This window comes from Peromyscus californicus, unplaced genomic scaffold, assembly GCF_007827085.1.
Source record: "Peromyscus californicus insignis strain IS unplaced genomic scaffold, ASM782708v3 Scaffold_21__1_contigs__length_65335640, whole genome shotgun sequence".
NCBI lineage: Eukaryota > Metazoa > Chordata > Mammalia > Rodentia > Cricetidae > Peromyscus > Peromyscus californicus.
The window spans coordinates 28,127,207-28,139,322 of NW_026294514.1; the positions used below are offsets into that span (position 1 = coordinate 28,127,207).

At 48.1% G+C, this 12,116-nt stretch overlaps 1 protein-coding gene across 1 annotated transcript; it reads right to left on the reverse strand.

Moving 5' to 3' along the window:
* Window positions 1–46: 46 nt before the first annotated feature.
* Window positions 47–12,018, reverse strand: Slc23a3 (solute carrier family 23 member 3). The gene is made up of 11 exons (XM_052749901.1): window positions 9,232–12,018; window positions 9,026–9,123; window positions 8,771–8,844; window positions 8,177–8,358; window positions 7,732–7,858; window positions 7,017–7,131; window positions 4,436–4,689; window positions 3,862–3,967; window positions 3,463–3,630; window positions 1,024–1,119; window positions 47–557 (listed from the first exon to the last, which is right to left on the reverse strand). Exons 1-11 carry the CDS (start codon window positions 9,240–9,242, stop codon window positions 274–276), a joined length of 1,515 nt encoding a protein of 504 aa, XP_052605861.1. The 5' UTR covers window positions 9,243–12,018; the 3' UTR covers window positions 47–273.
* Between the last annotated feature and the right edge of the window lie 98 nt (window positions 12,019–12,116).

The window sequence follows — 12,116 nt, forward strand, 5'->3', positions numbered from 1 at the left end:
ATATAATATTTGAACGCTAGAGTTCATTCAAGCGGCATTGACAGTCCACAGGCAAAAATCTCATTTATTCACTAAACCCATGCCCCCTGCTTCTGAACACTTTAGCCTGATTAAGAGGAGGAAAGGCAGCCCATTCTACTGGGAAATGGTGCGTCTAGGTGGGCCACGTGTACACCTTCTCACTGGGAGAAAGTATTGCCTTGAAGGCAAGAGACTCCAGCAAGCTGAGAGTTACTGCTAAACTAATAAAGACAAAAATGGTGCTCTTGGTAATTACTGGGACCTAAACCCTTCTCTGCTAGCTGTAGGGCATGACTCCTCAGAGTTAGGCAACAAGTCGGCCATCTCTTCTGTTTCAGAGGGCCCTCCTTCCTCATCCTCAGAGTCTTCCGGCATTGGACAGAGGCAATGGAGAGGCTGTGGGATGCAGGAACACAGGTTTTGAATGGGTAAAGGAAGCCCATACTCTTGAGCAGTCTTCTCCCTGGACTTCTGAGTTTCTTGGGCAGTGAAAGAAGTTGGCAGCCTTTGACCTAAGCCTCGCTCAATCTGTGTACCTGCAAAAGAGGGATTGGTTAGGCTGAAGGGATAGCTCCCCCGTTAAGAGCTGATACTACTCGTTTTGGAGGACCCAAGTTCCGAGTCCCAGCATTGATATCAAATGGCTTTCAACTGCCTGTAACTCCAGGTCTGGAGGGATATGAATTCATATGCATATCCCCACAGACACACATGCATACACATAATTTAAAATGAAAATAAATCCTTAAAAATAAGTAAGCTGGGCATGGTGGTGCACGTCTTTAATCCCAGCACTCGGGAGGCAGAGGCAGGTGGATCTCTGTGAATTCGAGGCCAGCCTGGTCTACAAAGTGAGTTCCAGGACAGCCAGGGCTCCGTTACACAAAGAAAACCTGCCTTGAAAAAAATAAAATAAGTACAAGGAGGGATTAGTCCGGTCATTACCCAACTCAGGGAGTAATGACTTCCCAGCCACTCCCCTAGGACCTAGTCCCAACTTACCAGAAATGGTGTTTTCTAGAAGAAAGCCCAAAAGACCAGCTAGAAAAATGGGTTCTGCCAGCAATGAACGCAGGAACATATCCAAGGGGCTCCAGCCTGCAAAGGGTTGGGGCCAGGCAGGAAAGTAACTAATACTGTCCAAGGCAATGTATCTTCCTTTTCAGACCTAAGCTAAGTCTTGGACCAGGGACAGGCCTCACTAAGCCATCATTCCATCCCACTTTGTCCCTCTACAAACTATTTCCCATACTCAGGCCCTTCCCATAGGATCCCTTCTTAATACCATGTTTTCTAAGCACCCACACACCCTCCAGATACCCTTTGTCCCAGGCTCCCTTTCTCTGGACAGTTTGGCATTAAAAAGCCCCAGTCTCTCCCACTTCTGACCTTTGGTGCTCTAGCCTGAGCCTTGAAACTTCAATCCTACTAACACTTTGGACCGGATAATCCTGTTATAAGGAGCTGTCCGGTGCTTCAAAGGATGTTTAACAACCTCTGTAAGCACTGAATGCCTGTAACAATCCTTTTTCTTACTGGATGTGGTGGCACATGTCTTTAAACCCAACACTTGGGTGGCAGAGGCAGGAAGACTCTGTGAGTTCGAGGCCAGCCTGGTCTACAAGTTCCAGGATAGCCTGGACTATTACACAGAAAAACCCTCTCTCAAAACAAACAAACAATTAAAAAGAAATCCTCTTTCTCCCCATTTCTGACATCCAAAAAAATATCTCCAGACATTGCCAAATGTTCTCCATGGAACAAAATCACCCCCAGTTGAAAACCACTGCTCTAGACAACCCATGCTGTTTGCAGCTTTCAGGATACGCTACTTCTGTCCCATAATCCTATTTTCTATCTTTGTATATGATAGAAATGTGATCAAGAATGATCTTATCAGCTGGGCAGTGGTGGCACATGCCTTTAATCCCAGCACTGGGGAGGCAGAGCCAGGAGGATCTCTGTGAGTTTGAGGCCAGCCTGCGCTACAGAGCGAGATCCAGGACAGGCACCAAAACTACACAGAGAAACCCTGTCTCAAAAAAAGAAAAAGAAAAAAAAAAGAAAGAAAAGAATGATCTTATCAGCTGCTCATGTGGCTTACATCTATAATCTTGTCACTTAGGAGTCTGACGCAGGAGGATTGCCAAAAGTTTGAAGCCAGTCTAGGTTCCAAAATGAGACCCTGTCTCTCACACATGGAAATGACCCTTTGCCAAGAATGTTTGTTTCAGTTTTTCCATCCTCAAAGACTAGTTCGGTTCTACTGAATCACCTCAGACAGAAGCTACTCTTGTCATTGAGTACCACAGGTCCTTTGTTTTTGTTTTTGTCAGGGTCTCTCTATACACCCCTGACTGGCCTGGAACTCACTGTGTAGACTATTGTCCTCAAATTCAGAGATGCCACCAGCTTACTAAATGATGGGATTAAAGGCATGATCCATCACGCCCTACTCACAGCTCTTATCTTAACCTGCCTGGCTATATCCCTAACAAATCACCTCTTTCCTAACACTGTACCACCCAGAGGCACTTTTGTGTCTTGACCTAGTTAGCTTGTTTTAAAAAGGTGTTTAGGGGAGGTGTTTTGTAACTTGTTAGCTTTAACTGTTAACTTGTCACTGCCTAGGGTTATCTGAGAAGAGAGTCCCAGTTGAGGAATTGCCCAGATCAGATTGGCTTGTGAGAAGAGTCTGTAGGGGACTGACTTTCTTGGTGTGATTGATTTAGTAGGGCCTGGCCCACCATAGGCAGTACCAACCCTAGACAGGTGGTCTTGAACTGAATAAGAAAGTTAGCTGAGCATAAGGCAGCATCGTCCATGGTTCCTGCTGTACTTCTTTGGCTGTGAAGTGAGTCCCTTGTTTGGAGGTAATGCCACGTAGATTAGCAAGCAGGCCTGTCTTCAAGAGTCTGCCTTGAGTTCCTGCCATGGCTTCCCTCAACGATGAAATGTGATCTGGAACTGTTAACTGAATAAACCTTTTCCTCCCGTACGTTGCCTTTGGTCTGAGTGCTTTACCACAGCAACAGAAATAAAACCAAGACACGAAAGCACAAAAAAACAGGAGCACGGGGCTCGATGAGCATTTGTTAAATAAATGAATAAAGTGCATACAAAATCCCATTGTGAGACCAAGAATTCAGAGAGCCTAAAGCAGTGGTTCTCAACCTTCCTAACGCTGTGACCCTTTAATACAGTTCCTCATGTTGTGGTGACCCCGACCACACAATTATTTTCATTGCTACTTCATAACTGTAGTTTTGCTACTGTTATGAATTGTAATATAAATATCTGTGCTTCCTGATTATCTTAGGCGACCCCTGTGAAAGGGTCATTTGACCCCCAAAGGGGTCATGACCTACATACAGATTGAGAGCCACTGGCCTAAAGCCTCAACACTACTCCTTTTTTTTTTTTTCCGTCCACCCCATTTACCTGTGTTGAGCAGGACCGGGGCTTCCCGGAGCCACCTGGGCAGAAGCAAGGCCATGAAAATGGAGAAACCCACGATGAAGACATTTCGTCCAGAATCAATGTCAGCCAGGTGGAAACTGGAGAATCCAGCAGACAGAACTACAGCCTGAGTCACTCCCAGGACCCCACCTGCCTCGTACAGAAGAAAACAAAGCAGTGGGATGAGGGCAAAGTTCAGGGTTTGTTGGACAGGCAGGTTGTCATGAGAAAAGATAACCAACAGGCTTGTTTCCGGTTCTGCAAGAGACTCAGTCCGACTGAGAAAACAAGAGCATACGTCCGTATCCATTCAGAGAAGCCTAGCCAACTGGTTGGGCCAAATAGTATTCTAATACCTGTCTTCACATCTATTCCACTCACCAAGCACAGGCAGTGGGATGTTGGTGAAGAGCTGAGCCAGCCTTGGGGAGAGCCCAAGCCCCATGCAGAACAGCCCCACAAGGTGGGCTACTCGCCGTGAACCGGTCTGCATGAAGAAGAGACACAAGAAAACACAGCCAACTCCTTGGACTATACCAGATCTTTGCCTGACCCACTCCATTTCATCCTTTGTATCCCAGCTTAAGTGTGACCCTTCTAAGCATCCTAGCCACTCCATCCAAAGGAACCTCTTTGCTCAGCCCATACACCGTTGCTTTCATGACAGTGTTTACTGCTCTCAAATTATGCTATGTACTTCCTTTTTTTTGCGAAGTTCCCAAGAGAACAGGGCTTTCTCTGACTCATTCTTCACTATAACGAGCTTTGGCGGAGCTCCCAATTCACCTGGCATACCGATTTCCTGTTTCTCTACATTCATAGCATTTAGCACATCTGGGCACCTCCCTCAGTGAACTGCCTGCCTGAGAGCTGGGCCAGCTGATGGACAGTCAACCACTATGAGCTCCTGCCCCTGTACTGCCAATCCCCTCAGTCCTGTCTCAGATCCACGTACCTGGAAAAGACTCACTGTGCCTACGTTAGGGAAGCTGGATGCAGTGCCCAGGGGACTCCCCAGCAGCCCTGCCAGCACACTGCCCAGCCCCTCCAGGCTCAGCCCTCGACTGCAGGCATGTGGTGGTGGAGGAGACAGATGCAACAGCTGGCCACACAGGGCATAGCAACCCAAGGAGCTGGTGGAGGTTGCCAAAGCCATGGCGATTCCTGCAGCCAGGGCTCTGGGCGTCAACAAGGGCCAATCCCACTCACCTGAGGAAGAAGAAGGAGTCATCTAGAGACCAGACTCAAGCCTGGAGCATCCCTTTGCCCCTAAATGCCTGTACCACAAGAATCCCAGATGCGCTAGCTTTTCAGGATAATGCTGTGGGGCAAAACCACTGAACTCTACAGACCCTTCTCTTCACTATGATCTACCAGGTTGGGCTGACTCTCAGTTCTGTTCTAGTCCCATTTCCTGTCACATTCCACCTTACTTCAGACACTTCAAACACATTAGCCTTGTTTTGGGCCCTGGCTTTGCTGTGTTCCTGACAACCACAGGGCCCTTGCACGTGCTGTTTACCTAGCATGCTGTTGTCTCCTGAATCCTGTCCAACTAGCTCCTACTCTCTCCACCTCTTACATCTCATCTCACTTCTTCAAGGACTGTTTCTCCCACCACATTCAAGTGTGGTGATGCATCCCTGTAATTACAACGCTCGGAAGATACAGGGAGTTTAAGGCCATCCTTGGCTACAATTGCAAGTTCAAGGTCAACCTGGGCTATGTGAGATCTTGTCTCAAAAAAAAAAAAAAAAGGAATGTAAGAACTGGGGGATGGGGAGGAGTGCTGTGAGAAGCTGTCTTCGGGACATGACAAGGCCATTGCACTCATGACGTCACAACAGCCATGGTCACCTGCACAAGACCTGTACAAGATCAAGCCATTCAAGAGTCCAGCATGGAAGCATGAGTGAGGTAAAGGTTCATGAGGCTTCACCCCTAGATGAGGAGCTATATTAGGTGATAGCTGCTGGGGTAGGGACCGTCATTTTTCTTCAGAGGTGTAGACCCTAGTAGGCTGCTGCTGGGGTAGGGACCGTCATTTTTCTTCAGAGGTGTAGACCCTAGCAGATAGCCCCATACCCATGCACATCCAGGCAGTACTAATCCGACTCAGTGAATCTTTTTTTTTTTTTTTTTTTTTTTTTTTTGGTTTTTCGAGACAGGGTTTCTGTGTAGCTTTGCGCCTTTCCTGGATCTCGCGCTGTAGACCAGGCTGGCCTCGAACTCACAGAGATTCGCCTGCCTCTGCCTCCCGAGTGCTGGGATTAAAGGCGTGCGCCACCACCGCCCGGCCTTTTTTTTTTTTTTTTTTTTTTTTGGTTTTTCGTCTTTTTTTTTTTTTAAGGACATGCAGATGGGATGGGGATGTATTGGGGACAGTGGGAGGAAGAGTTGGATATGATCAAGATACATTGTATACATGTATGGAACATGTCAAGAAATAATTTAGCCGGGCGGTGGTGGCGCACGCCTTTAATCCCAGCACTCGGGAGGCAGAGCCAGGCGGATCTCTGTGAGTTCGAGGCCAGCCTGGGCTACCAAGTGAGTTCCAGGAAAGGCACAAAGCTACACAGAGAAACCCTGTCTCGAAAAACCGAAAAAAAAAAAAAAAGAAATAATTTAAAAAGAAAAAAAATCTAAATAAAAAAACCCACTTCTCTCAACCCCGCTAATAGCATCAAATTCCCCATTATTTCCTCTCACCACAAATCCTAGTTTTACGTAGGTACATTTACTACGATGACAATTTCACATTTACTTAGTTGCTTATTTGGTTCCTGTCGATATACCCCTAGTTGACTGTCAGCTCCGTGAAGCAGACATTATTATTACTCCTGTATTCATCACTACGCCTACCATGTGCTTAGGGCCTCAGCAGAACTCACCCGGCCATTGTTAAAGTGTTCCGTGAAGGGCTCAGGTGGAGTTCAATGTAAGGCCCTTGCTGAGTGTTCTGCACAAGGTTGTAAGATGATTGATCCCCACCACCATGACAAATGAACATGAGTGACAAAAATCTCACATACGCTGACTCCAAGGCAGTAACTCTACAGTTTACCAACAGAGATGTCCACAGGGGCTGAGAACGTGAACTTGCTCATTGGTCACGGATGTCAGGAGTAAGCAATGGGGTGGAGAGTAAGGATACATGGTATAACATCTCCCGACACTAACCCAAATAATGCACTGGCAGTGAAGTGGGGGAGGGGAGCAACCCCTCAAAATGGCGGTTTCTCCATCTGTGTTTTGAGAAAACACAGATTTTATTCAGAAGTAAAAAGTGAGCTCCACTAAATCATTTGTGTGACTTTTTTCTTTTTGAAACAGGGCCTCATGTAGCCCAGGTTGGCCTCAAACTCAATATGTAGCTGCAGATGACCTTGAATTCCTGCTCCTCCTACCTCCACTTCCCAAGTATTGGGATTACAGATGTGTGCCACCTCACCGGGCCGAAGTCTATGAAATTGCGAGTGCAAAGAAATAGAAGCCTTGATTTGAGCGAGAGAATGGAAACATAGGGAAAAACCTACCTGGGTGAGGCAGCCAAAACCATGGTGTCTCAGTGGGGTCAGAGAGCTGCAGGGGGATGACACTCAGACCCAGAAGGGCAGAGATGATCCACACACAGGCCACAGGGGTAAGCACCTGAAGGGCAATAATGAGATGGACAAGAGCTCCCTCCTCCCCAGAACCTTCTGAGTCAGCCTGCGTGGGGTCACCAGAAACTCAGAAATAGGGGACCAAGGGAACATTCCAGGTCAACTCCACACACTTTTGTCTGTTTCAACGATTTTGTTTTATTTCTGAGATAGGGTCTCTCTGTAGCCCTGGCTGTCCTGTAACTCTCTATGTAAACCAGGCTGGCCTCAAGCTTACAGAGATCTGCCTGCCTCTGCCTCTCAAGTGCTGGGATTAAAGGCGTGCGCCACCACGCTTTGCTCAACTATTTTATTTTTATTTTGTTTGTGTATGGGGGAGCGGCTGGAAGGCCAGAAGAGGGACTTGGCTTCTGGAGCAGGAGTTACAGGCAGTTATGAGACACCCACATGTGTGATGAGAGCCAATACGGTTTTTTTTTGTTCATGTATTTCAGGCTGGGCTGGAAATTCCTAAATAGCAGAACTTGAACTCCTGAATCCTTCTGCCTCCACCTGCCCAGTGTGGAATTACAGGTATGTGCCTCCTCACCTGGCTATGCACATCAGCCAGCCCTTCTCACTTCATCTGCCCAGAGCCCCCACATACCGAAAGGAGTCGGAAGACAGGCAGATAAATGGGAGTTGAAGAAGAAGTTGAAGCTGGCCTCCAGGAGCACAGGGGTACCTGGCAGGAACCTAAGTGCTGAGAACATACCACCATGAGCAGGATGAGCCTAGGAAAGAGAAGGAGCTTTGCAGGTCCGAAGCATCAGAATCCTGAATGCGGGCAATGCAGGGGAGCAGACTATTGTAAAAGGAGGCCCCAAGGAAGAAACTCCTCATGGAAGGGGTAGGGAGGTACCCTGAGGTACCATGGCACGTGACTATGAATATCAGGAAGACTGCATGAATTCAAGGAAAGCCTTGGATTCCAAATCTCAAACCTCTATCCCTGCCCAGGTAGCTGTGGAATCTGATAAGCCAGAAGCTCTGTCCTCCCGAGGTCTGCACACCCACTGGGTACCATCCCACACCTCTCGGGACTCACTTACAGCAAGGCCAGGCCCCAGTGAGCGGAACAGAACTGGGCCACCTCCTTGTGGGCAGAGAGCCCTGCTACAACCAGGCTGGGAGCCAGCACCAGTGGCCCACAGTAGGGGAACACACGGCCAGGCACCCCTAGAAGTCCTACTGTGCCCTGCAGCAGCCCGGATACCACCACTGCCCCCGACACCTGATGGAGCAGAGGAGAGGATGGAGAGAAGACTTTCTGTTCATCCAAGTTGACTTCAGCCTGGAATTTCTTTTCTTTTTTTTTTTTTTTAAAATAATTCATTTACTTTTATTTCATTTGCATTGGTGTTTTGCCTGCGTGCATGTCTGTGTGAGGGTGTCAGATCTTGGAGCTAACAGCCAGTTGTGAGATGCCATGTGGACACTGGAAATTGAACCCGGGTCCTCTGGAAGAGCAGTCGGTGTTCTTAACTGCTGAACCATCTCTCCAGGTCCAGCCTGGAATTTCTAATTCCAAGGATAGGCTCCTGCCTCGCTCCATCCCCATAGCATCAGTGTCTGCGTAATGGAAGTAAGAATGTCGCCCTGCTGGGACCATCCAGTCCTTCTGAAGTCTTTTTCCAGGCACTCACCTCTCGGAGAGGAGTGTTCCAGAGCTCCAGGCCACGGCAGCTTGTCAAACTACACAGGCGCAGTGGGAGGGAGCCTGGAAGTTTGGGGTACAGAGAGGTGTAAATGGAATGGAGACTCAGTGCTCTCCTGTCCCAGCTGATGCCTGGTGTGACGCCCAAGACCTCTCTCTCTATGATGCTCAGCTACAGTACTAACCACCCAACCTCCAGCCACCACGTACTTCTGCCACTAGCCTGTCTTGACTTTGTACTCACCATTTCCAGGGGTCTTGGTGGTCGGAGGTAGCTTCTGGTTTGTCAGCACCAGCGCGGGGATAAGGAATTCTAAGGATGGAGCCTGGACTAGAGGCAGCCTGAAGGAACAGCAGCCCCAGCAGGTTTGGAAACGTGTGACCATCAACAGGATTCCCTTAAGTCTCTTTCTGGGAGCCTACTCCCTCTCTCAAAGGAGTGCCCCTCACCTGCTGCCCATCCAAGTTTGCAGGACCGTAGACACACCGCAGGAAAAGAAACTGGAAGCCAGGAGCTGAGCAGGTGAGTATGAGAGCCCCCCTGGGGGAAGACTGTGGAGCAGCAGTAGGTGGGAGGCACAGAGCAGAGATGCCAGGACCAGGAAATGCTGCGGAGAGTGTAGAGGGATGAGCCGCAGAAGTACCTATCCGTGGGTTTCTCACGACTCATTGACTCCCTCCAAATACCCATTTCAGCCAGCGCCTCTACCTCCTACCTGCAGAGCCAGAAGACAGCCGAGGCCCCAGGTGGAAGGCCCACACCGAGAGGCCCATGAGTGGGAGGAGGGATTCTGGGGAGGGGGCAGCAGTGGTGGCAGGGGAGCAGGGGCATCCTGGGAGCCCACAGATAGGAGTGGGACAGGATGGAGAGGTGATCGGCTCATGCTGCCCTGACTTGACTGTGTCTGGGCTGCCCTGGGCTAGTTGAGGAAAGTAAGAGGTCAGAGTGTGAGCGGAGTGCTGGCTGCTGTGGCGAGGGGCTGGGGGGCGTCAATGAAGCGGAGAGAGAGAAATAAGGGCTTGGGAGCAGGACATGGCTCTTTCACCTTTGCCCAGCTCTTGAGCAAATTCCATCAGCTATTAACCTAGCAGCTGAGTTCTGGACCCCTCCCTCAAGAATTTCCAGCCATATCCCCTGCTTCTAGACCAGGCTCTGGAAACAGGAGCTGTTAGGGGAGAGCTGTCAAGATAGCCTGAAGAAATTTTGCCAACTACCTCTTACCATCAGCACTCAGCATCATCTATTAGGTACACATTCCTCAACCAAACACGACATGCCCTGGATCAGTTCAAAACAAAACTCATGCATAAAATGGCCACATCAGCCGGGTGGTGGTGGCACACGCCTTTAATCCCAGCACTCGGGAAGCAGAGCTCTATGAGTTCGAGGCCAGCCTGGTCTACAGAGTAAGCTCCAGGACGGGCACCAAAACTACACAGAGAAACCCTGTCTCGAAAAACGAAAATAAATAAATAATAAGATGCCCACATCCCGTATGACAATGACCACTACGTAAAACGCACTCACTGTAAAGCAAGAGTAATCAATAGTAATGTGTATTTCAAAATGTGAAAGTTTGGGCACAAATAAACCAGAAGAAATGGAACAGTCTGCCACCCGCACCTATAAACAGGATCGCTGTGGGTGTGATAGCTACACTGCCAGTCAGTGACACGTCATAAGCAGGATTGACATTGGTGACCAGGTTTTCTAAAATAGTGAGCAAACTTTTGGCAAAACATTGAACAAAGTACACATTTACTTTACATGGAAGTATGATTCCCTGAAAATTATGTTTAAAATTTTTTTTATTTTTGAGATTATATCCTCTCTGCCTTCCCTTTCCTCCCTGGAAACCATCCCAGATACCCCTCTACCTCACTTTTCAAATTCATGGCCCTTTTATTATTATACAAATATATGTATATCCACATATGTATTACTAACAATAACCTGCTCAGTCTGTATAGTTTTACTCATAGGTGTGTTTCCAGAACTGACCATTTGGAATTGGATAACCAACGGGTATGCCATTCCCTGGGGAAGACTCCCATTCCCAACATTCCTTTGTTGCATTCAATTCTTTGTGTAGGTTTGAGTCCTCCATTTTCCCCCCTAAAATACCCAAAAATATTTCATGTTTGCACTTAAAAAAAAAATCCTTAGAATTGACTAGGGGTGGTTGTGGTGGTATTTTACTTGTACTGAAATGTGATTTTAATTGTATGTTAATAAAGTTGCCTGGGGGTCAGAGCTATTAGAGCCATAGCAAGTGCGTGGCAGCGGTGGTGCACGCCTTTAAGGACCTGAAGGGCGGTACATACAGGCAGTGACGAGGCAGTCACGTGTTTGGGTTTACAACCAATGAGAAGGCAGAACAGCTAGACTATATAAAGACATACACACAGGAAGCAGGTTCCTTTCGGAGAGCTCTCTTGGCTGAAGAGGATCGCTGAATCAGGAAGGGTGAGGCTCTTAGCTCTGACCTCTTGGCTTTCTTCTCTGAATCGGCTCTGTGTTTCTTATTTAATAAGACAGTTGGTTACATCTACAGGTGGTGGCACATGCCTGTACCCCAACACTCTGAAGGCAGATGTAAGTGCATCACAAGCTCCAGATCAGCCTGAACCTCGTGAGACCATTTCCAACAGCAGCCAACTCCAGGCTCATATAAAACAGGATTTTCATCTGCATGATGATGTCTAGGGAACTGTTCACAGTAAAGGAGGTTTTTAACCCTTTAGGGTGTCTAGCATCCCACTCAAGATGAACAAATGCCAGTAGCATTCCCAAAGAGTCAACCAAATAAAATGAGTACATGTCCACAATGACCCTTGGGGACAGAAGCACCCACCAGTCCACTGACATGTACTCCTACCCCCGACACCCCCTCAACTATCTTTGGCAGTCAGCTAGCAGTCCACACACCATAGACTGTTCTTTTATTGATGACCCAGCTCTGGTTCTTCAGAACCAGCTACTTCCATGAGTCACCTTGGTGAAGAGGTCAGCAGGGCTCGTATTCTAGGCGCTAACCGGATATGTGTTTTGACACCATAACGATCTACAAGGCTGGTACCTATGCAACAGCAGACAAGGCCTTCCCAGGCCTGGGACAGTCATTGCTGGTATCCCATGGTAGGCCATATCCAGCAATCCCAGGGCCCCCAAGGTAGGAGCAGTAGGGTTGCAGGAAAGCTCGAAACAGGAACCAGTAACTTTCAAACTAACAGGAAGTTTTGAAACAGAGATCAGAGAAAACGCTATGCGTTGACAGGACAGTGCATCTGACTTGGGAGGCAGATGAGAGAAGGTCCTCAAAGGATGGTGCAGA